Raw genomic sequence first — 25179 nt, 5'->3', positions numbered from 1 at the left:
TAAATAATACAATAACAGAGCAGCAGTAACAGTTTGAATTATTGAAAATTAAACTAGTTTTCTGCAAGTTTCTATATTTATTAATTTTTCTTATTCTTTGGCAATATCAATTTTTTCTTAATTTTTTTTCCACTTTAATCATTTCAACTTGTTAAATAACAAGAAAACTGAAATTATTTCTTTTTAAATCGTATGAAGGATGAATATTTTTAAGTGTCTTGTTTATTTTTTTGAAATAAGCAGATTGTAAACATTTGGTATTTGTACCAGTACATGTCTCTAGTGTATTTAGATTCTATTTGTTTATGTATTAAAATATTTTTATATATATTTTGAGTTACCATTGTAGCCTTGCTAAGCTGAAGGAAGTGAAAATGTTAAGGCTAGTTTCACACTTTGAGAATGGAAAAGAGAAGAGAAAATGATAGTAAAAAGTTTTAGGGTATAATTCTTTGTTTCTTACTAGTGACATATTTCTGTTCTCTTTTGGTTACAGGAAAAAGTCAACAGAAGTTCTGCATTTCTCTGCTGGTAGCCCACAATACTTTGTGATCTTTGACATGGAGAGAGCAAAATTATGTTTGATGAATTGCAATTTGTCATTTATATATTTTAAGTTAAACATTCAAATAAAGGGTGTTCCAAAAAAATGTATACACACTTTAACAGCTGATAGCTCAATTGATGTTTTTTTATTTCCTGGTTAATCCCATTAGAATTAATAATGGAAGTCAGACTAAGCTTTGAATAAGGAACTTCATTCTAAAATGCTACTGAAGTGTGAAAATGCAGTTGAAGTGCAAAGACAGTTTAGGAGGGAGTTTCAAACCACTCGCAATACTTTATTCTTCAGTCTCTTCGTTAATAGTATGGACAATCTTGGAATGTAACTTTTCTATTGACACTGCTTCAAAATGCATTGGACAGACATTTTGAGATACCTAACTCATGACTCGTTTGTTGCACAGATGTTCTTGGTCTTTGGTGATATGTTTCCAGTACTCTTTCTTCCTTTGTGGGCTTGTCGATGTTCATGGTCTTCCGAAATGCTTCTCGTGGACATTCTGAATAGTTCCATCAGCTTCAAACTTACCTCTAATTCGAGTGATGGTAAGTTGCATTGATGGATCTGTTTGAAACTTCCTCCTAAAGTGTCTTTACACTTCAACTGTATTTTCACACTTTCAGTAGCATTTTAGAATGAATTTCCTTTGTTCAAAGCGTAGTCTGACTTATTAATTCTAATGGGTTTAATCTGGAAATAAAAAAACATCAATTGAGCTATCAGCTGTTAAAGTGTGTATACAGTTTTTTGGGACACCCTGTAGATATTATCTTTATGTAGGCCTCTATATATTTAAAACACCTAAAATATCAAAAATTTGGGATCCTCTCTTAATTTCTTGTATGAAGTTATAATAATTTTTGTTTTTTCTCTCAAATTAGCCTCATATACTCTAATTTTTATGAATTTTATGACAGATTTCACTTTTGTTACATTTTCAAAGCTTTTATTTTTAACTACAAGTACTGAAAGTGCATGCACAGTTCTCTTGTTCCTTTGAAGTATGATTGCTTATGGAAAGAGAAAATTTAAATCTCTCTTTCCATTTTAATTTTAAGGAAATTTAATTTTAATTGTAGATTCGAATTTGTTATTATAAAAAATAGTTAGAAATAAAATTAAATGCTTTATTGTGTAATTTAAAAATCTGATGTTCAACAAGGTCTTAAAAATTGGGTAGGCATTAATGCAGTGATTTTCAAAGGAGTTTCCACAAAATGGATTGATGAAAGAAGGCAAAGAAGACATTTGGGTGATTGCCAAGGAGGAGTGCTTCTCAGGAGGACTTTCTATGGGGGAAACGGTCTCCTATTTAGGTGTTAGACACACAAAGAAAACTTAGAAAACTCCACATGGCCAGCCCATTGGTGAGGCATGATCCCATAATCAACTAACAGTGTTCAGTGGTTGTATATATTCAGCCACTGGTGGGCCCTGTGCCACTATACAGTACTTCACAGCCATGGTGCTGTGAAGTACCATATAGTGTTGAGCTGCACCATAACATTTCTTACCTGTATTACTTACTCAAAGTACTAAAAGCACAATAACTCTACATTGATAAAGTAGGAGTGCCACTATTAGAAAAAGCTGAAAATGCTGCATTAATGCACCAAGTTTAATTTATTTTATAATTTTTCAAACATTTGTGTTTTTCAAGTTTTTTCATTATTTGAGGTATTCTTGTGGACCATGTTACTTTGACTAATTGGAACTCTATTGTAACTGAATATAAACTTTACTAACTTTAAATTACATTTACAGAACAGAATACTTATTTTAGTTTAAAAAAATAAGATGTATCAATATGAACATCGAGTTAGAAACTTACTTAATTAATAGTTAAACCTTTACACTTTTATAATATGTAATCTACATTTCTAAATTTTATACATAATATATCAAGTTAATTTTTCATGTGAAAGGATATTTGAGTATCAAGTAGTTTGAACTGTTTCGTTAATTTTTCATTATTTATTCTAACTTTTGCACAAATACAAAAGTTAATTTTTGTATATTGTTAGTATATATTTACATAAAGTAATTTTAAGTTTGAGTTGTAAAACATATCTAAATGTAAAATTGTTGAACATCCTAAAAATTAAAATTTGTAACTAATTATTTTATTACAAATTATAAATTTTAACATTTGATTTATTATTTAGTTCCTGGACGCAGAAATATATTGGCCCTTTCGAGTGAAGATGGAGACGTACTTCTAATGAATACCAATTACAAAGCGAACAAAAGTCTCATTAAACGTAACTATTATTTTCAAATCTTTCATGATTATTTTTTGTTAATATTTTTGTAATTTTTTTTTAAACATTAAAATTAAATGCATGATTTTCCAAATAAATATAAATATTGAAATCCATTAATATAAACTGGATGTATGAAAAAATACAAACATTTTAAAAAATTCTTAATGAACTACAAGTCCTTGCGTTTCTAAGTTTTATGTTGTAACTATGAGTAGTAGTAGTAATAATTAAAACTTGTTACAAAAAAATTATTAAATCATTTAGATCAGGGGTGTCCAACCTTTTTGTTTCTCTGGGCCGCATTGGAAGAAGTCAAGGAGTTTTGGGCCACAAGTATANGCACTGTGCGGGGCCCAGTACTGATCAGCTAATTTAGTAATCGGATCAGTACTTATCTGCTCAACTGTTAACGCTAAATCTTTGGTTGACATCTTTATTCACAACACGCTTCAAACCACGCTACATCTACGTGTGACAGTGTTGCCAGCCATTTCGAAAATTCGTTTCATTTAAAAATAATAAATTAAAAATAAAAAAATATCAGATAATAAATATTTTAAAATAGTATTTAATGTAAAGTTAAACGTGCAGTAGAATTTTAGTTTCTTCGAAATTCTGTCGGAATTACTATTACGAGAATTCACGCCTTTTATTAAGAAAATGGCTTATTTCGTAATTTTTTATCATCGTTTCAACAGAAGTTTCCTGTCTACGATAGCAAATTTTAACGATAAGAAATAATTGATAATATTTTAAATTAAATACTTCATTAGAATTTCTTTTTAATATTCATGAAAAGTCGCGTTGAATTGTTCGTTTGTATTCGAGAAAATTGTGAATTTCTTTTATCAATCACTTAAAATAGTATTAATGGTGATTATTAATTAATAAATCAAGCATCTTATAAAAGTATTTTTTTTATTAAAGGGTAATTAAATGAGATATTATCGAAGACATAATATACGGCAGGAATAAAATTGCAAACCTTTGCAGGAAAACCAAATAAAGATTTACAGATAACATTTAATTGAATACAATTACGAACATTATTTATATTTCAGTGATTTCCTTTCAAATTTAGTATTTTATTCTCGTTAAAATTATCATTCGTGGAACCTAGGTGAATGTCACCCATGATCATCATCTGATTCTGCTCGCGGCCGGATGGCCGAGCGGTGAAGGTGGCAGCCTACCGCTCTGGGGGCCCGGGTTCGAATCCGAACGGGTCGAAAAAATCCCCAGGAATATTTCGGGGGGTGGTCCGTTCGGATATGTCGGACCCCGTCCCTCACCACCCGGCAGCCCCATTGTGGGCTTGGCCGAACCCATAATGGGCTTGCAAAAAGAGGCCCTCTTAGTGCCCACAGGGCGGAAAGAGTTTAAAAAAATTAATTCTGCTCCTCGTATATGATATTTACACCTTACGAGACAGGATTCAGGATTCATTGTGCATAAGACGGTAAATGAACTGGTAAAAGTCTTTAGTAAGTTATGTAGATGAGTACTCTATATCGGGTTTTTCTTTTACTCTTTCTACCCTGTGGGCACTAAGAGGTCTTGTTTTAGCGAACCCGTGTATAGGTTGAACCATGCTCATAGTGGGACGGTCGTGTGTCAGTTCAGATATGTCGGTTCACAATTGATCTAACATGTGTGAACGGCCTCCCAAAAATTTCTGAGGTTTTTCGATCTGTTTGAATTCGGTCCCTGTCTCCAGAACGGTAGGCTTCAGCCTCAATCTCTCGGATATCCAGTCGCTTCTTACGTCTTGCTGTGTGTTATCATATTTAATTTCTATCTTATTGCAGTTTCTCAAACTGGATCGTTTATCGTATGGGTCAGTTTATAGGTTTAACAGTGGCGTAGCGTGGGTATCAGCCGCCCGGGGCGGAGGAAAATTTCGCCGCCCCCTTATTTAGGTATCTCAATTTAAAAGACTAAAATTCAGTTTCGTCACAGAATAAGTAATGAAAAATTCCGTGCTCATTTCAATCGGTCCGAATCGTAGGTGCGACAAAAATATGAAATGAAATGGTTCAAATTTTTACAAGATATTATTTATTGTGAAATTTTGCCGCTCCCTAAAAGTGCCGCCCGCGCTACACTACGCGACTGAGGTTTAACGCTAAACCAGAATTTTAGAACTGGAAATCTTGACGTCGTCTTATATGCCGATATTACATACGGCTATAATTTTTTACAGTGGTTTTAGTTCTAGTTTACAATCAAATAAATCGCTCTGTGGACAGTAACAGGGCTTTTTTTTTTTTTTTTTTTTTTTTTTTTTTTTTTTTTTTTTTTTTTTTTTTTTTTTTTTTTTTTTTTTTTTTTTTTTTTTTTTTTTTTTTTTTTTTTTTTTTTTTTTTTTTTTTTTTTTTTTTTTTTTTTTTTTTTTTTTTTTTTTTTTTTTTTTTTTTTTTTTTTTTTTTTTTTTTTTTTTTTTTTTTTTTTTTTTTTTTTTTTTTTTTTTTTTTTTTTTTTTTTTTTTTTTTTTTTTTTTTTTTTTTTTTTTTTTTTTTTTTTTTTTTTTTTTTTTTTTTTTTTTTTTTTTTTTTTTTTTTTTTTTTTTTTTTTTTTTTTTTTTTTTTTTTTTTTTTTTTTTTTTTTTTTTTTTTTTTTTTTTTTTTTTTTTTTTTTTTTTTTTTTTTTTTTTTTTTTTTTTTTTTTTTTTTTTTTTTTTTTTTTTTTTTTTTTTTTTTTTTTTTTTTTTTTTTTTTTTTTTTTTTTTTTTTTTTTTTTTTTTTTTTTTTTTTTTTTTTTTTTTTTTTTTTTTTTTTTTTTTTTTTTTTTTTTTTTTTTTTTTTTTTTTTTTTTTTTTTTTTTTTTTTTTTTTTTTTTTTTTTTTTTTTTTTTTTTTTTTTTTTTTTTTTTTTTTTTTTTTTTTTTTTTTTTTTTTTTTTTTTTTTTTTTTTTTTTTTTTTTTTTTTTTTTTTTTTTTTTTTTTTTTTTTTTTTTTTTTTTTTTTTTTTTTTTTTTTTTTTTTTTTTTTTTTTTTTTTTTTTTTTTTTTTTTTTTTTTTTTTTTTTTTTTTTTTTTTTTTTTTTTTTTTTTTTTTTTTTTTTTTTTTTTTTTTTTTTTTTTTTTTTTTTTTTTTTTTTTTTTTTTTTTTTTTTTTTTTTTTTTTTTTTTTTTTTTTTTTTTTTTTTTTTTTTTTTTTTTTTTTTTTTTTTTTTTTTTTTTTTTTTTTTTTTTTTTTTTTTTTTTTTTTTTTTTTTTTTTTTTTTTTTTTTTTTTTTTTTTTTTTTTTTTTTTTTTTTTTTTTTTTTTTTTTTTTTTTTTTTTTTTTTTTTTTTTTTTTTTTTTTTTTTTTTTTTTTTTTTTTTTTTTTTTTTTTTTTTTTTTTTTTTTTTTTTTTTTTTTTTTTTTTTTTTTTTTTTTTTTTTTTTTTTTTTTTTTTTTTTTTTTTTTTTTTTTTTTTTTTTTTTTTTTTTTTTTTTTTTTTTTTTTTTTTTTTTTTTTTTTTTTTTTTTTTTTTTTTTTTTTTTTTTTTTTTTTTTTTTTTTTTTTTTTTTTTTTTTTTTTTTTTTTTTTTTTTTTTTTTTTTTTTTTTTTTTTTTTTTTTTTTTTTTTTTTTTTTTTTTTTTTTTTTTTTTTTTTTTTTTTTTTTTTTTTTTTTTTTTTTTTTTTTTTTTTTTTTTTTTTTTTTTTTTTTTTTTTTTTTTTTTTTTTTTTTTTTTTTTTTTTTTTTTTTTTTTTTTTTTTTTTTTTTTTTTTTTTTTTTTTTTTTTTTTTTTTTTTTTTTTTTTTTTTTTTTTTTTTTTTTTTTTTTTTTTTTTTTTTTTTTTTTTTTTTTTTTTTTTTTTTTTTTTTTTTTTTTTTTTTTTTTTTTTTTTTTTTTTTTTTTTTTTTTTTTTTTTTTTTTTTTTTTTTTTTTTTTTTTTTTTTTTTTTTTTTTTTTTTTTTTTTTTTTTTTTTTTTTTTTTTTTTTTTTTTTTTTTTTTTTTTTTTTTTTTTTTTTTTTTTTTTTTTTTTTTTTTTTTTTTTTTTTTTTTTTTTTTTTTTTTTTTTTTTTTTTTTTTTTTTTTTTTTTTTTTTTTTTTTTTTTTTTTTTTTTTTTTTTTTTTTTTTTTTTTTTTTTTTTTTTTTTTTTTTTTTTTTTTTTTTTTTTTTTTTTTTTTTTTTTTTTTTTTTTTTTTTTTTTTTTTTTTTTTTTTTTTTTTTTTTTTTTTTTTTTTTTTTTTTTTTTTTTTTTTTTTTTTTTTTTTTTTTTTTTTTTTTTTTTTTTTTTTTTTTTTTTTTTTTTTTTTTTTTTTTTTTTTTTTTTTTTTTTTTTTTTTTTTTTTTTTTTTTTTTTTTTTTTTTTTTTTTTTTTTTTTTTTTTTTTTTTTTTTTTTTTTTTTTTTTTTTTTTTTTTTTTTTTTTTTTTTTTTTTTTTTTTTTTTTTTTTTTTTTTTTTTTTTTTTTTTTTTTTTTTTTTTTTTTTTTTTTTTTTTTTTTTTTTTTTTTTTTTTTTTTTTTTTTTTTTTTTTTTTTTTTTTTTTTTTTTTTTTTTTTTTTTTTTTTTTTTTTTTTTTTTTTTTTTTTTTTTTTTTTTTTTTTTTTTTTTTTTTTTTTTTTTTTTTTTTTTTTTTTTTTTTTTTTTTTTTTTTTTTTTTTTTTTTTTTTTTTTTTTTTTTTTTTTTTTTTTTTTTTTTTTTTTTTTTTTTTTTTTTTTTTTTTTTTTTTTTTTTTTTTTTTTTTTTTTTTTTTTTTTTTTTTTTTTTTTTTTTTTTTTTTTTTTTTTTTTTTTTTTTTTTTTTTTTTTTTTTTTTTTTTTTTTTTTTTTTTTTTTTTTTTTTTTTTTTTTTTTTTTTTTTTTTTTTTTTTTTTTTTTTTTTTTTTTTTTTTTTTTTTTTTTTTTTTTTTTTTTTTTTTTTTTTTTTTTTTTTTTTTTTTTTTTTTTTTTTTTTTTTTTTTTTTTTTTTTTTTTTTTTTTTTTTTTTTTTTTTTTTTTTTTTTTTTTTTTTTTTTTTTTTTTTTTTTTTTTTTTTTTTTTTTTTTTTTTTTTTTTTTTTTTTTTTTTTTTTTTTTTTTTTTTTTTTTTTTTTTTTTTTTTTTTTTTTTTTTTTTTTTTTTTTTTTTTTTTTTTTTTTTTTTTTTTTTTTTTTTTTTTTTTTTTTTTTTTTTTTTTTTTTTTTTTTTTTTTTTTTTTTTTTTTTTTTTTTTTTTTTTTTTTTTTTTTTTTTTTTTTTTTTTTTTTTTTTTTTTTTTTTTTTTTTTTTTTTTTTTTTTTTTTTTTTTTTTTTTTTTTTTTTTTTTTTTTTTTTTTTTTTTTTTTTTTTTTTTTTTTTTTTTTTTTTTTTTTTTTTTTTTTTTTTTTTTTTTTTTTTTTTTTTTTTTTTTTTTTTTTTTTTTTTTTTTTTTTTTTTTTTTTTTTTTTTTTTTTTTTTTTTTTTTTTTTTTTTTTTTTTTTTTTTTTTTTTTTTTTTTTTTTTTTTTTTTTTTTTTTTTTTTTTTTTTTTTTTTTTTTTTTTTTTTTTTTTTTTTTTTTTTTTTTTTTTTTTTTTTTTTTTTTTTTTTTTTTTTTTTTTTTTTTTTTTTTTTTTTTTTTTTTTTTTTTTTTTTTTTTTTTTTTTTTTTTTTTTTTTTTTTTTTTTTTTTTTTTTTTTTTTTTTTTTTTTTTTTTTTTTTTTTTTTTTTTTTTTTTTTTTTTTTTTTTTTTTTTTTTTTTTTTTTTTTTTTTTTTTTTTTTTTTTTTTTTTTTTTTTTTTTTTTTTTTTTTTTTTTTTTTTTTTTTTTTTTTTTTTTTTTTTTTTTTTTTTTTTTTTTTTTTTTTTTTTTTTTTTTTTTTTTTTTTTTTTTTTTTTTTTTTTTTTTTTTTTTTTTTTTTTTTTTTTTTTTTTTTTTTTTTTTTTTTTTTTTTTTTTTTTTTTTTTTTTTTTTTTTTTTTTTTTTTTTTTTTTTTTTTTTTTTTTTTTTTTTTTTTTTTTTTTTTTTTTTTTTTTTTTTTTTTTTTTTTTTTTTTTTTTTTTTTTTTTTTTTTTTTTTTTTTTTTTTTTTTTTTTTTTTTTTTTTTTTTTTTTTTTTTTTTTTTTTTTTTTTTTTTTTTTTTTTTTTTTTTTTTTTTTTTTTTTTTTTTTTTTTTTTTTTTTTTTTTTTTTTTTTTTTTTTTTTTTTTTTTTTTTTTTTTTTTTTTTTTTTTTTTTTTTTTTTTTTTTTTTTTTTTTTTTTTTTTTTTTTTTTTTTTTTTTTTTTTTTTTTTTTTTTTTTTTTTTTTTTTTTTTTTTTTTTTTTTTTTTTTTTTTTTTTTTTTTTTTTTTTTTTTTTTTTTTTTTTTTTTTTTTTTTTTTTTTTTTTTTTTTTTTTTTTTTTTTTTTTTTTTTTTTTTTTTTTTTTTTTTTTTTTTTTTTTTTTTTTTTTTTTTTTTTTTTTTTTTTTTTTTTTTTTTTTTTTTTTTTTTTTTTTTTTTTTTTTTTTTTTTTTTTTTTTTTTTTTTTTTTTTTTTTTTTTTTTTTTTTTTTTTTTTTTTTTTTTTTTTTTTTTTTTTTTTTTTTTTTTTTTTTTTTTTTTTTTTTTTTTTTTTTTTTTTTTTTTTTTTTTTTTTTTTTTTTTTTTTTTTTTTTTTTTTTTTTTTTTTTTTTTTTTTTTTTTTTTTTTTTTTTTTTTTTTTTTTTTTTTTTTTTTTTTTTTTTTTTTTTTTTTTTTTTTTTTTTTTTTTTTTTTTTTTTTTTTTTTTTTTTTTTTTTTTTTTTTTTTTTTTTTTTTTTTTTTTTTTTTTTTTTTTTTTTTTTTTTTTTTTTTTTTTTTTTTTTTTTTTTTTTTTTTTTTTTTTTTTTTTTTTTTTTTTTTTTTTTTTTTTTTTTTTTTTTTTTTTTTTTTTTTTTTTTTTTTTTTTTTTTTTTTTTTTTTTTTTTTTTTTTTTTTTTTTTTTTTTTTTTTTTTTTTTTTTTTTTTTTTTTTTTTTTTTTTTTTTTTTTTTTTTTTTTTTTTTTTTTTTTTTTTTTTTTTTTTTTTTTTTTTTTTTTTTTTTTTTTTTTTTTTTTTTTTTTTTTTTTTTTTTTTTTTTTTTTTTTTTTTTTTTTTTTTTTTTTTTTTTTTTTTTTTTTTTTTTTTTTTTTTTTTTTTTTTTTTTTTTTTTTTTTTTTTTTTTTTTTTTTTTTTTTTTTTTTTTTTTTTTTTTTTTTTTTTTTTTTTTTTTTTTTTTTTTTTTTTTTTTTTTTTTTTTTTTTTTTTTTTTTTTTTTTTTTTTTTTTTTTTTTTTTTTTTTTTTTTTTTTTTTTTTTTTTTTTTTTTTTTTTTTTTTTTTTTTTTTTTTTTTTTTTTTTTTTTTTTTTTTTTTTTTTTTTTTTTTTTTTTTTTTTTTTTTTTTTTTTTTTTTTTTTTTTTTTTTTTTTTTTTTTTTTTTTTTTTTTTTTTTTTTTTTTTTTTTTTTTTTTTTTTTTTTTTTTTTTTTTTTTTTTTTTTTTTTTTTTTTTTTTTTTTTTTTTTTTTTTTTTTTTTTTTTTTTTTTTTTTTTTTTTTTTTTTTTTTTTTTTTTTTTTTTTTTTTTTTTTTTTTTTTTTTTTTTTTTTTTTTTTTTTTTTTTTTTTTTTTTTTTTTTTTTTTTTTTTTTTTTTTTTTTTTTTTTTTTTTTTTTTTTTTTTTTTTTTTTTTTTTTTTTTTTTTTTTTTTTTTTTTTTTTTTTTTTTTTTTTTTTTTTTTTTTTTTTTTTTTTTTTTTTTTTTTTTTTTTTTTTTTTTTTTTTTTTTTTTTTTTTTTTTTTTTTTTTTTTTTTTTTTTTTTTTTTTTTTTTTTTTTTTTTTTTTTTTTTTTTTTTTTTTTTTTTTTTTTTTTTTTTTTTTTTTTTTTTTTTTTTTTTTTTTTTTTTTTTTTTTTTTTTTTTTTTTTTTTTTTTTTTTTTTTTTTTTTTTTTTTTTTTTTTTTTTTTTTTTTTTTTTTTTTTTTTTTTTTTTTTTTTTTTTTTTTTTTTTTTTTTTTTTTTTTTTTTTTTTTTTTTTTTTTTTTTTTTTTTTTTTTTTTTTTTTTTTTTTTTTTTTTTTTTTTTTTTTTTTTTTTTTTTTTTTTTTTTTTTTTTTTTTTTTTTTTTTTTTTTTTTTTTTTTTTTTTTTTTTTTTTTTTTTTTTTTTTTTTTTTTTTTTTTTTTTTTTTTTTTTTTTTTTTTTTTTTTTTTTTTTTTTTTTTTTTTTTTTTTTTTTTTTTTTTTTTTTTTTTTTTTTTTTTTTTTTTTTTTTTTTTTTTTTTTTTTTTTTTTTTTTTTTTTTTTTTTTTTTTTTTTTTTTTTTTTTTTTTTTTTTTTTTTTTTTTTTTTTTTTTTTTTTTTTTTTTTTTTTTTTTTTTTTTTTTTTTTTTTTTTTTTTTTTTTTTTTTTTTTTTTTTTTTTTTTTTTTTTTTTTTTTTTTTTTTTTTTTTTTTTTTTTTTTTTTTTTTTTTTTTTTTTTTTTTTTTTTTTTTTTTTTTTTTTTTTTTTTTTTTTTTTTTTTTTTTTTTTTTTTTTTTTTTTTTTTTTTTTTTTTTTTTTTTTTTTTTTTTTTTTTTTTTTTTTTTTTTTTTTTTTTTTTTTTTTTTTTTTTTTTTTTTTTTTTTTTTTTTTTTTTTTTTTTTTTTTTTTTTTTTTTTTTTTTTTTTTTTTTTTTTTTTTTTTTTTTTTTTTTTTTTTTTTTTTTTTTTTTTTTTTTTTTTTTTTTTTTTTTTTTTTTTTTTTTTTTTTTTTTTTTTTTTTTTTTTTTTTTTTTTTTTTTTTTTTTTTTTTTTTTTTTTTTTTTTTTTTTTTTTTTTTTTTTTTTTTTTTTTTTTTTTTTTTTTTTTTTTTTTTTTTTTTTTTTTTTTTTTTTTTTTTTTTTTTTTTTTTTTTTTTTTTTTTTTTTTTTTTTTTTTTTTTTTTTTTTTTTTTTTTTTTTTTTTTTTTTTTTTTTTTTTTTTTTTTTTTTTTTTTTTTTTTTTTTTTTTTTTTTTTTTTTTTTTTTTTTTTTTTTTTTTTTTTTTTTTTTTTTTTTTTTTTTTTTTTTTTTTTTTTTTTTTTTTTTTTTTTTTTTTTTTTTTTTTTTTTTTTTTTTTTTTTTTTTTTTTTTTTTTTTTTTTTTTTTTTTTTTTTTTTTTTTTTTTTTTTTTTTTTTTTTTTTTTTTTTTTTTTTTTTTTTTTTTTTTTTTTTTTTTTTTTTTTTTTTTTTTTTTTTTTTTTTTTTTTTTTTTTTTTTTTTTTTTTTTTTTTTTTTTTTTTTTTTTTTTTTTTTTTTTTTTTTTTTTTTTTTTTTTTTTTTTTTTTTTTTTTTTTTTTTTTTTTTTTTTTTTTTTTTTTTTTTTTTTTTTTTTTTTTTTTTTTTTTTTTTTTTTTTTTTTTTTTTTTTTTTTTTTTTTTTTTTTTTTTTTTTTTTTTTTTTTTTTTTTTTTTTTTTTTTTTTTTTTTTTTTTTTTTTTTTTTTTTTTTTTTTTTTTTTTTTTTTTTTTTTTTTTTTTTTTTTTTTTTTTTTTTTTTTTTTTTTTTTTTTTTTTTTTTTTTTTTTTTTTTTTTTTTTTTTTTTTTTTTTTTTTTTTTTTTTTTTTTTTTTTTTTTTTTTTTTTTTTTTTTTTTTTTTTTTTTTTTTTTTTTTTTTTTTTTTTTTTTTTTTTTTTTTTTTTTTTTTTTTTTTTTTTTTTTTTTTTTTTTTTTTTTTTTTTTTTTTTTTTTTTTTTTTTTTTTTTTTTTTTTTTTTTTTTTTTTTTTTTTTTTTTTTTTTTTTTTTTTTTTTTTTTTTTTTTTTTTTTTTTTTTTTTTTTTTTTTTTTTTTTTTTTTTTTTTTTTTTTTTTTTTTTTTTTTTTTTTTTTTTTTTTTTTTTTTTTTTTTTTTTTTTTTTTTTTTTTTTTTTTTTTTTTTTTTTTTTTTTTTTTTTTTTTTTTTTTTTTTTTTTTTTTTTTTTTTTTTTTTTTTTTTTTTTTTTTTTTTTTTTTTTTTTTTTTTTTTTTTTTTTTTTTTTTTTTTTTTTTTTTTTTTTTTTTTTTTTTTTTTTTTTTTTTTTTTTTTTTTTTTTTTTTTTTNGCTTTATTTGAGTCTCTGATTAATAAAAAGCGACGAAACACCATTTTAAAGTGCATTTTTATTCAACTAATATATTTATAAATGATATGTAGTCCCAAAAGTAGCCAAAGCGCCAAATGATATTTTTTTACGTCAAACTAAAAAAAGTAGCCACGTTTGGTGCAATGTAGCCAAATCTTGCGACGCTGGAAGGAATACTAAATAAAGCTGGAGTTGTGAATCAAAGGATTATAGAGTCAAATTCGGAAAAAGAAGAGCAAGGACAAAAGATAAAGTAGTGAGAAAGATTGGAAAATTAAGACTCAATATTTGCCTAACAGAAGAACTATTTAACCTTTCTGACAACTTTTTATCTTTCGTCTTTTCTCTCCTTTCACCAAATTTGGGTCTATAATCCTTTGAGTCACAACTCAAGCTTTATTTAGTAATCCTTCCTCATTCACACATCTCCAAGTACATGAAAATATTTCATTTCCACTCAAAACTAAAATATGAATAAAGGTTTATGGCTTTGTGAAACTTCTTTTCTGAGTTTATGCCGTTGAAATAAATAAATAATAAAAAATTAAAACATTTGTCGGTTTTGTTTACACCTTTATTGGGCCGCATTGGAACTTGTCTTGGGCCGCATGCGGCCCGCGGGCTGTGGGTTGGACACCCCTGATTTAGATGAAAAAAAAATATGATAAAAACTAATCCAATATCAGCTGTTTTATGGTGCAAAAAAATACAGCAATATTATCTGATTGTGATTTTGTAATCAGAATTTTTTAAATGTAAAATTATCATACTGTTTATCTGTAGATTATCTGTAGGTTATCTGTGTTTAAAAGATCATTTGTAAGGAGGTGCAGTTTATGCAATAGGGTGGGTTATGTGCTGATTTTAAATTTCAATTATGTATGTGATTGGGCACGTTATGCAAAGGTTTCATTCCAGCAATTTTCTGTGGGATATATACAGGGTGGGCCATGAATTTGTAAACATTTAAAAAAAATTATATAAAAAAACTATTTGACTTGTTTTTTTTTTTTATTTACAAGATAGCCAATTTATGGGAATTTACTTTTTAAAAATAATATCATCTAAATGACCACCATCTCGATTTTGACATTCTTCTAAGTGAGTACAGAAATTTTCAAAGACTCGTCAGCAAAGAGGCTGTGAGATAGCAGCCATTTCTTCTCTAATTTTTGCTTTTAATTGAAGCAGTGTCTTTGGCTTATTAGTGTAGACACAATTCTTCAAATAACCCCACAAAAAGAAATCTGCTGGGAACAAATCAAGACTCCTGGGTGGCCATGGGATGTCGCCTCTCCTGGAAATAAGCTTTTCCGGAAACATCTCTTTAACTACAGGCAGGGACTCATAAATTTAAACATTAGGCTTTAGTTCCTGCACTATCTGGATCTTGTATGGATGTAACTTCAAATCAGATTTCAAAATACGGCATAAAGATGAGTGGGATATTCCTAATTCAGCTGAACATTTGTGCCTCAATAAATGTGGATCACATTGAACTGAAGTGGCAACTTTCTGCATGTTCTCTTAACTCCAAGAAGGCCGTGGGCTGCCGGTATGCTTTATATTTAGTGTCGATCCCGTCTCTTCAAACTTTTTTACCCATTTTTTTTATTAAACCAACACTCGGACACTGATTCAAGTTGTGCAAATCGTATTCAACATGACATAAGCGCCTCATAGTAATGAACAAATTATTGTTTAAATAAAATTGTTTTATGCTTCAGCCCCATGAAGCAATGCATTGCGACTAAATTTTCCAGAAATGAGCTAGCAGTAAGACTGCTCCCCGTGCCCCCCTACTGCTTGTGTTTGCACGGGAAGTTCGATTTAAATGTTTACAAATTCTTGGCCCACCCTGTACTATTACAGGTTATGTCAACACAGGCTATATGCATGAAAATATGGTAGCTTATAGTTATTTTTTACAATTTGTCAATTATATATATATTTCACTTAAAAATAATGTTTTCGTATAGGTTGGAAAGCACACAATAATGCAATTTTTGATTTATGTTGGCTGAATGATGAATACAAGATAATAACAGCATCAGGTGATCAGCAAGCCATCCTGTGGAATCCAGATACGGAAACAAAATTAGGTGTTTTTAAAGGCCACAGCAGTAGTATTAAATGTGTGTCTTGTCAACCCAATAGTAAAGGTATTTTTTTTGTTTAGTTATTCTAAAATTACATGTGATTCTAGAGAATTTTTTTAATATATTAATTAACATTTACAGATACATTTGCAACTGCATCAAGAGACGGAAATATTATGATATGGGATATTAGGTGCAATAAAAATCGTAAGTTATAAAATATTTTGTATTACATGATATAAGAATATTTTTAATATTTTATAAAAGTATTATTTAATGATCTGATTATTATTCTTATTTTAGAAGAAGATAATACTTTTCAACCTGTTATAACAATTAGAGATGCTCACAATGCTGCATCTCTACTTCCGGGAACTCCAAAGCATCGTGGAAAGAAAGGAGTGTATAATTTAAGTGGTGTAAGTGATCATAAATTATTAAAGTAAAAATTAATATACAGAATATACTATGAGTTATAAAACAATAATTGTAAATTTTATTATTAATTTTGAAATTAGAATCCTTTGAATAGTGTGACATCAATAACGTTTCAAAATGAAAATTTACTGTTCTCGGCTGGAACTGCAGATGCGTAAGTAATTTTTAATAAGTTTATTTAAAAATATTAATTTTTGTTTACTAAAATATATTAATATTTAAAGAGTTATCAAAGTATGGGATTTAAGAAAAAACTATTGTAATACTAAAAAAGAAGCTTTACCATTTAAGAAGTTTCCTTATAAAGGAGTTAGCACAAAAGCTCATGGTATATATTAAATGTATTATTATTTAAGAGTTAATTTTGAATATTTGTAATATATTTTTTGATATCTTCCTTATTATCAGGATATACAAGTTTAGTTTTCAATGAAAACCATACTTTACTTTATGCAAGTTGTACTGATAGTGTCATTTATTCATATAATTGTCATTCGTACAACCCATTACCATGTAAGTATTATTTCTTATTACATTTTCGTTTTTTTTTTAAAGTTATTTTCTCTACAAAAGTATCTTATTAAAATAGTTTAAGCTAAAAGCAATTTGCTTGAATTATGAAAATTATTTAATTTTAGTTTTCTGTTTTCGATTTAGTTATTTATTATTTTATTGTAAAACTAGAATAAAATCTTTCATTTTGAGTTTTTGTTTAATGCTGTGATGAAAGTCTACTTGAAGTCACACTGGAGTTTGTTTTGCAAGTGAGAGAATATTTTTATTTGGAATGTGCGTTTTTGTCTCCATTAGACTTTCCTTCAGGGGTGCCCGTACATTGGGGTATATGAGAAACATGCCTCTTTTTATCTTGGTTGCTCCTTTCCTAATCCCAAAGAGGGTCTCAAATTTTATTATCAACAAATAATAGAAAATAAATGACTTCTAGCAAGCCTATTCTGCAAATATAAAAGACAATAATGAATGATATTTGTCCATTTCCATGTAACTTCTTCGTATGTTGACCAAAACTACATTCCTTGTCAAGATCAAGTTAGCCCTGAGTGCAACCAGCACTACCCTGTGGGAGTGCTGATCCAATGTTGAATCATAGAGTTTGAAGCTCCTTGCATAATGTATGATGTTCTTTTTTATAGCTTGTGCCTCCCCTTTTTGATAGTCTGTGGACACTAATGTATCGTGTGACACAAAAAGGCAGGGTACACAAATTAGGGTTCTAATCAAGTACCGGGCCTGGACTTAACAGGAAAGCAAAATACAATGATCCAAAATAACACATAAGTAAATGTCCACATTAATATTTATTAGATTGAACAGTGTTATATATATGAACAACAATGATTATAACAAGAATTAGTAATAAGTATATGTTTCAAATATTAAAAAAAACAAGTCAAGATTAGTTATATACAAAATAAACAATCAATCAATCAATCAATGAAATTCTTTTTCATACAATTAATTAAATCTCCACCAAAATAAATAAACAAAGAATACACTTCTTGTGAGCTGATTTCTTATCAAAGAATGCCAAACAATTTGCTTCGATGAAGGTCGCTATCAGAAGCTACCATTGAACCACACCATTGAATGGATGTGTCATCTTTTATCTGTCTACCACTGTAACTCCACATTGCCCTATTTACGTATCCATGTGCCACGGAATCAGTTACTTACGTAAATTAGTATATTTAGGTCTTTATTTTTGATTTAGCACATTTTGGGGTTTCTTAGGAGTTTTCACCTTTAAAAAAAAGATCTTGAAAAGAAAATAACAATAACTAAAAATAATGCCCAAAACATAAAATAACTATCAGACTTTGACTCTTTACAGCACTTCTGCTTTCCGTACTTTCAATTTTATCATAATCTTTTTCATATCAGGGATTGTTGCATACATTTATGTATTCTTATTGAATTTTCCAATTATCTGGTATTTTATAGGGTATTTTGTATGTTTTTTTAATAATTTTACTATCACTATTAAGTGAATTTTTCATATGGGTTTATCAAATGCAATCAAATATTTGCTGATTTCTGTGTTGTTTGATTATAATTTTTCAGAAATGTTAATAATGTAATCTATACTAATATTATAAAGAGGTAATGTTTGTATGTAAGTTTGGATGCAGCAGGTAATCTCCAAAACTACTCATCCGATTTCAAAAATTTTTTCACTAATATTTAGAATGGAACTTCAGGGTGGACATAAGCGTACATTATTCCGTTAAACATGGGGGATGGACAGTTCTTTACGGTAAGCCTTTCCCGTAAGGCTTACTGTAAAGAACTCTGCTTCTATTTATACTATTTTAGACGCGGTTTTTTGCATTTTTGATTGCATTTTAATAGGGTACGTCAACAGAATGTACACTAAGAAGGGATTTTTCGATATTCCCCCCGGGGGGAGAGGGACAGGATTAAGGCTTACTGTGAAGAACTTCACTTCTATTATACTATTTTAGATGCGGTTTTTTGCGTTTTTGATTGCGTTTTAATAGGGTACGTCAAGAGAATGTACACTAAGAAAAAATTTTTCGAAAAATTTTTCCCCACGGGGGAAGTGTTATACATTTATAATAGACACATTTTGAGCCACAACAAGGCGTGGCGGGGTCTGCTAGTAATAATATATTTGTGATACTGAACAGATAGATCATGAACAAATTGAGACTGAAAAGAGTTTGATCAAAATAAAAATAGATTCTGCATTAAATAACATTAAAAAAAATTTCTCATATGCAGTGTGGTCCTGATTTCATGAGAATTAGAAATTATGAACTATTCTTTATCTCGTTTTTTAGTATAAGAGATGAAATATTTGATACAATTGCTCTCAAGTATTGACTGAAACTCAAAGATTCTAATTATGAGTATGATGAGATTAAGCATTGTGTGCTTTGAATAGATAGTTCATTGGTTCAGTTTTAATTTCACTTTATTCATACTTTGTCTTGGTTTATTGAAGTTTTCTTATTTTTGTTTTCCGTTTTTTAATGAATTTTAACTCTTTCCATCTGTGGGCACTGACAGTTTTGGCTTCATGAAAAGGGAGTATTGGCATAGTTACTAGGTATCCCAATTCTCCTTTTTATGGAACCAAAACTTATCTATGCTCCTATGAAAGATATTATATGAAAGTCCCTATATATTATAGAGTTGTAGAATGTCTCACAATCAGTATAAAACATCTTTTGTCTGGTTAAAATACTCAAAGGAGAAATGGCTGGACAGTATTATAAAATGGATGGGGAAACTTTTAGGATTGTTTGCAAGACCTTGTATGTTTTCTTGAGTTTGTGAGACTATACTTAAATACAGCATTGAAAATACAATCATAATAGAAAATTTATATTGGCTGCCAAAATGGAAAGTTGAATGAGTTGTAAATCAAGAATCCGTTGTATTGACAAGTAAATTAGTCACTGTGATATTTAATATTTTTAGTATAGATTTTAAGTATGATATTTTAATATCTATTATATATTTTTAGTGGCCACTTATTTTGGACATAAAACTTCAACATTTTTTGTAAAAATGGCCATAAATGGAGATGGTAAATATTTATTAAGTGGATCAAGCGATAATAAAGCATATATATGGAAGGTTAGTGAGTTAATCATTGTATTTAATTAATTATTCAGTAAATTGATTTTTATTTATTTATTTATTGTAGATATCAAAACCAGGAAGGCCTTTTGCTCAGTTGATTGGGCATCAGGCTGAAGTTACAGCTGTTGCTTGGAGTTCAAATGATTTTACTAAAGTAAGAAATAGTTAGTTGTAGATGTATACAATATCTGTGTATTATAATAAGTAGATACTATAATTAATAATATTTTGTACATTGTTTATTTCTAAGATTATATTTAGTAAAATAAATAATTGATTTTCAATTTTATGTAATTATTTACAATTTATATATGTAAATGTGATCAATTACTATAAAAACTATGCATACTGTATTTCATTGCAAGTAAGAGCATACTTGTTTGCATGTTTTTGAAACATGTGTCCTGTTTCCATATAAGGGTCCATTTACACACAACAGTGACTTGACTGTGCAGTGCAGTGATTTTTTGCCAGTGGGAAATTGTTGACCTAGTTTTAAACCACCCTGTCCAGACTCGTCTGTCACAGTGCCATGCAGTGGCAGTGGCATGACCGTACTGTGAAAGTACATTTGACCCAAACAATATTTTCACTGATGGTAAATTTTGTTTTCCAATGGATGACAAACATTTAATTGAAATGGTGCATCAATACCCAGTTTCATTTGATTTATCTCATTCAAAATACATGGACATTGGGTACAAAATGAATATTTCTCTGGTTTGTTTAATAAAATATGAAATGCATGTTGGGACATTCGAAAATATTCAAAAAAAATATAGATTCATCATCTATAATTTTTTATAAAAGAATATGAAACTCCTATTCTGTTGATCTTTTTTGTCAGTGCTTGATGTACTTACTTGTGGTGCTTTCTTGATTGCATTTCTTCTTCTTTTTCATCCAAACATATAGTTATCATAGCCAATTTAGCCTCAGAAAAGTTCATGACCACTCACCAAGAGCACAGTCACGTCACTGTTGTGTGTAAATACTCATCACTATGCTGTGCTTGATGAAATGGTCACTGTGCTGGTAAGTCACTGTTGTATGTAAGTGGACCTTGAGAGCATCCCTTGTATATAAGCAGGGAGCTTTGTTTTCGCTTATAAGAGCACTATACTGCTCTGCCAATGTAAATTAAATGTAAATGTATTGATACAGTAACATCGCTGACATCTCTGGTAATCATTATTAAAAATGAAAAGCCAAAATAAAGAAATTCTTCTGTTACTATAAAAGTTCTTTTAAAAATAGTGAGTGTTATTAGATACTTTGCACAACAGTGCCAGTTTTGCCCCATCTATAAGATCAAGCTCTTATATGCATGGAGATATGGCATATTGTAATTTCATGTGGATAGTTCACAAGCTATTAGTATTTAAAAGTCAATTTGATAGCAGAATTGGCAATGATATGGATTTTAACTTACAATAATGAACTTATCAAACAACTTCTTTATCTAAATTTATCAGGAATATTTTTTAAAAATATGAAAAATCTTTTATGCTGCAGACATACTCATTTACCAATACTAATTTTTTCCAAACTGCTAAACTTACTGTATGCTTTACTTTTACTCCTCCAGTTCATTTTTAATATGCCAATTTATGATGTCTTTAAGAGAACTGTTTAGAAAATTACTGTTGATTTAATCTTATGTTAGTTCTTTACAGTAAGAGCAAATTGATTGTTTCTCAAATCTCTGTTGGATATTATAATATGTGTATACAACTTAACAATGGTAACATTAATGATGATTGTTTTATTTACCACTTATTTAATCTGCATCTACTAGGAGAGCTGTTTTCATCAAGAGTCATGTTATACATGTTAAAGTTTGATTTCTGTTCTAGCAGTTTTTTACAGGGTTCTTTGTTAGTGTGAGTTATACACCTCCGCAGATTATCTGTACAAAATTGATATATAAGGCAAAGATAGAAATAATTCAAACTTTTCATTAGTAAAATCTTTTAATAGTACTTTTTCAAAATGAGAAATTTCAGACTTTGCCAGTTTTCATAGCAATCTTGTTCTTGCTCTTTTTTTGTGTTCTTAAATACACAAATTTCTGCCATCTTTTACAACTTATTCTTATTTTCTGATCCGAAGTTTTCGTCTTAAGTACAGTAAGACCCCACTTAATGTGGGAATGCATTCCTAGACAACAAAGCACTAAATGAAATAGCGTTAAACGAGGTCATTTTATCATAGAATACCATATTTACTCACATATAAGATGACGTCGCATATTGGATGAGATGTGACTTTAAAGATCAAAATAAAGAAAATTAGATTTATTAATACAAGTACAATTCTAATTTTATTTCATTTAATCACAAGTAAAATATCAAATGAAAGTAAATGCACACGTTGTCCCACAAAAATTACTGGCATTTCAAACTTTAAGGAAAAATCTTGTAAAATCAACAACTTAATTTGTTCATGTAAAGCTGGACAATCGGGAATTTTTTTTTTTGCCAGTTCTTAACAGTCGAATCCACTTTCCGTCGATTACACTTATGAGTTTTTCCGAATTTTGATTTCTAAATAATTATCTTTTTTCAAGTGGGAATGAGTTAAAACTTATATCTTATTATAAGTTTTATATTATTATAACTTATCATGCTTCCATGTGATTTTGGAATTTCAATCTGGAATTCAATTCAAAAGCTTTGCTTTTCCTATTGCTATTTATCTTTACTCCTTACAATATACAAGAACAATACAAACTACCCAGATAAAATACTTTTGTTTTTAAATACAAGAGGATAAACATCCAATAAAAAATGCAAATACACGGTTCACAAAATTTATTTGCAAAAACACAAAGAATCTTTCACTCGCATCTATAGGATTACCTAAGTTTTTGAAGCTGTGAAAAATGAATAAAAACCTCATCTTATATGCGAGTAAATATGGTAAATAGGGAAAAGCGAACACGTGGCCAAAAATAAACAGCTTTTACTTTAATTTTAAGTTATTTTTATATTCATTTGCATATAATATATGTTAAATAACACACAAACACATACACACAGAAATGTAAAGTTCATATTTTATGATGAAGGTCCTGGCTTTTCTGAAATTTTTGTTTTTTGTGATAAAGTCGTTTATTTTCATTTGTTGCTTTTTTTTTTTTAAGCAAATGTTGGTAGCAGAAGATTGCATCCAAAATGTCGTATTTTCCTTTTGCACTCCTTTCAAAATCTAGATCATTTGCTACAGTTTGATCAATGATTTTGGTTATTGTTACCAAACTTTTACTAAGGAAATCTGTAACAAGTTCTTTGGTTCTTCGCTTTCAGAATCTCTATTCTTCAGTTCTACATGAATTCCTTGTTCTGCCAGTTCTTGAAGGTAAGGCTCTCACCAGAAACCTGCAGTAACTCCTCAATATCCTGCTTGTCTACATCTCCTAGTCCTGCTGTATCAATTAGGTTGACAATTTGGTCAACCTAACAATACAGCGATAGGATCTTGTTGAGAATTCTTGGATAACTTGTTCATGCATTTCTCAGTCAATTCTTGCCAAGCAGTGAAGTCAATATTGACTATGTCATCTATGATGATATATTTTTATGCAAAATTGCACAAAACAAACATAGATTGTAAGAAAAGTACAGCGCTACAATGAATTGCCACCTTTTGCTGATTGGTTTATGTTCGTAAATAACTGTATTATATATGAAATGGCACAATAATTTGAATCAGCATAAATTTTGAGCTTTTTTTACGCTTTGAGAAGACCACATTATATCGAATCAGCATTAAGTGGGGTCTTACTGTATTTTCATTTCAAATATATTTTTCATATATATTTGAATATATTAATATAAATTCATTTTTTTAAATATATAAAAGTTTAAGATACAGTAATACCTCGACTTATGCTACCCCGACTTACGCAAACCCGGAGTTACGCGATTTTCAAATCTCATTGATTCGTCTTTTGTTTGAGCACCACGCAACTCTTAATTACTCACTCCCCCACACTATTGTTCAGCTTACATGTTCAGACATGTCACGCGGAATGAAAATTTGTGAATTGGCAAAGAAGTTTGATCTACTGGAATCGATGGTCAGAACAATTATAAAAGATAAAGATGAAATTCTCAAAGCTGCAAAAAATGCTCAATTTTTAAATTCAAGCATCATCGTAAACATCACAGTATTATCGCTGAGATGGAAACAATGTTAAAATTATGGTGTGATAATCAAGTAAATGTGAAAAATTGTATAATAATATAATTTGTTATACATATGTATTATCTAAGATTTTATTAAACATTTTTTTCTAAATTATTGTTTTATTTAGTCTCCGTCCCCAATTAAAAATTATTTGTATGTATTTATATGAGAAATTATACCCCAACTTACGCGAATTTGACTTACGCGGTTATCGCTCGGTCCTACCTATCGTGTAAGTTTGGGGTATTATTGTATATTTATATTAACAAAGATAGTCATTTTATTTCAAAAATATTTTTTTATTTCTTAAACTATCAATAATTTGATACTATGATAAATATTTATGTAATTTTATTTTTATTAGATTGTTACATGTAGTGATGATGTCCATGTATTTTTTTGGGATATAAAAGATAATATGGATGATGAAAAAGAAGTTTTGGGTCTCACAGAAGTAGTTCAGTGTAAGATTCTTATTAATTAATTGATACTGTATAATTATGTTCTTAATTAATATCTATTTAAAGTAAATTTAACCATTTTTTAAAAACATTAAATCAATGGCATCATGTGATATATAAATTAAATTGTTACAGCTAAGCAGTCACATGTTTTAAAAAGTATTGAAAATAATGACAGTGCTACTTCAGTCTGTTTGTCTCCTGCAACTTCACCTCCCATTTCTTCATCCACATCACCTCCATACACAGTGAGTGCTGTTAAAATATTTCCAGAAATTACACGTTGGTTTAGACCTAGTGGAGGCTCCTTCCTAAATTCCCTTCCTTCAATAGAACGTAAAAAACTAAGTCAAACTAATCATTCTTCGCACAGAAAAAGGAGATATTCAGAAATTACACCTAATAAAGAAACTGAAAATTCTAAGCAAATTTCTCAAAATTTAATCCTTCCTCCAGATGAAAGCAGGGTACTAATACCCAAAAAACAAGAAAATAGTAATACTAATAATATAAAGCCATCTGCAAATGCGAGAAGAAGTCTTGACATGAACAGTTCCCAAGAGGTCAATGGAAATGCATCATTAATTAACAATTTATTTACTCAAAGTAACATAGAAAGAAATAAAAACTGTTTGGAAGAAAATGTGGAAAATAAATTGGCAAAAGTTAATAAAGATAAACACATTAAGGTGAGAATTTTTTATATTTAGTAACTACAATTATTGAAAATTAATACTGTAATAGTAATAATTACTATTTTTCTGGACAGGTGCTGAATTCCAAACAGTTTGGATTGATAACCAATTACTTTTCTACAGTATCATCTGATCACACAAATTAATTCTATGTCATATTTATATACTGTAAAATAAAATTTTTAATTTACAATTAATAATTTAACTGTAATTATGAAAATTCAGACTAATTCATAAAATTACAAAAAGAAAGAAAAAATACATTAAGTCAATTTGAATATTGACAAACATTTTTTAAATAAATGTATATAGCGAAACATTTTTAAACATAATAGCCCTTTTTAAGTAAAAATAATAAAATTCGTGGCCGGCGTTATTTACATTTAATACATAAAAATATAAATACGACTTTTTTAAGGAGGACAGACACAAGTTAAAACTTTGTGTCTGTCCTCCTTTTTGCCATTTTCACCATCAGCAAACCTTTAAAAAGGATTGCTGATGGTGAACGGCGTATTATTATTATTAACACGTTAAACAACACGCAATGTTACATGCAACATGTTAATAATAATAATAATAATTATTATTATTATTATTATTATTATTATTATTATTATTATGTTGGGTTTAGTAGGTAATACTCGGTTTAAACCGGTGGCTGTGTACTATGCCGGACCAGAGTCAAGGCATAGCAACCAAAACAAAACTAAAATTAAATGTGTGTGTCAGTGTCAGTGTCAGTATTAAGGAATTTCCTAACAATATGACATGTATTCAATATAGTGGCCTTCTGTAGTGTGATGTATGTATTTCTACTCAATTGTAATGTTCCCAGGCTTTTGTGTAGTGTGTGTGGTATCACACCTGTACAGGAGAGAAC

The 25179-nt window shown here is 21.4% G+C and overlaps 1 protein-coding gene across 1 annotated transcript in view; it reads left to right on the top strand.

Moving 5' to 3' along the window:
• LOC111618888 (denticleless protein homolog) overlaps nt 1-24496 on the top strand; it is a 29353-nt gene extending 4857 nt beyond the window's left edge. Inside the window, exons 4-15 of the mRNA XM_023360512.1 lie at nt 2731-2826; nt 14762-14944; nt 15023-15088; nt 15185-15300; nt 15400-15473; nt 15544-15647; nt 15728-15832; nt 18831-18943; nt 19014-19103; nt 23505-23604; nt 23737-24290; nt 24371-24496. Of these exons, the coding sequence (XP_023216280.1) occupies nt 2731-2826; nt 14762-14944; nt 15023-15088; nt 15185-15300; nt 15400-15473; nt 15544-15647; nt 15728-15832; nt 18831-18943; nt 19014-19103; nt 23505-23604; nt 23737-24290; nt 24371-24442 (1673 nt within the window). The 3' untranslated portion in view covers nt 24443-24496. The remainder of the gene's footprint in view (nt 1-2730; nt 2827-14761; nt 14945-15022; nt 15089-15184; nt 15301-15399; nt 15474-15543; nt 15648-15727; nt 15833-18830; nt 18944-19013; nt 19104-23504; nt 23605-23736; nt 24291-24370) is intronic.
• The last annotated feature ends 683 nt before the right edge of the window (nt 24497-25179 follow it).

Source organism: Centruroides sculpturatus, unplaced genomic scaffold (genome assembly GCF_000671375.1).
Source record: "Centruroides sculpturatus isolate CEXI.00-Female unplaced genomic scaffold, Cexi_2.0 scaffold58, whole genome shotgun sequence".
In the NCBI taxonomy this organism is placed as follows: domain Eukaryota; kingdom Metazoa; phylum Arthropoda; class Arachnida; order Scorpiones; family Buthidae; genus Centruroides; species Centruroides sculpturatus.
This window is presented reverse-complemented; position numbering and strand designations above follow the sequence as displayed.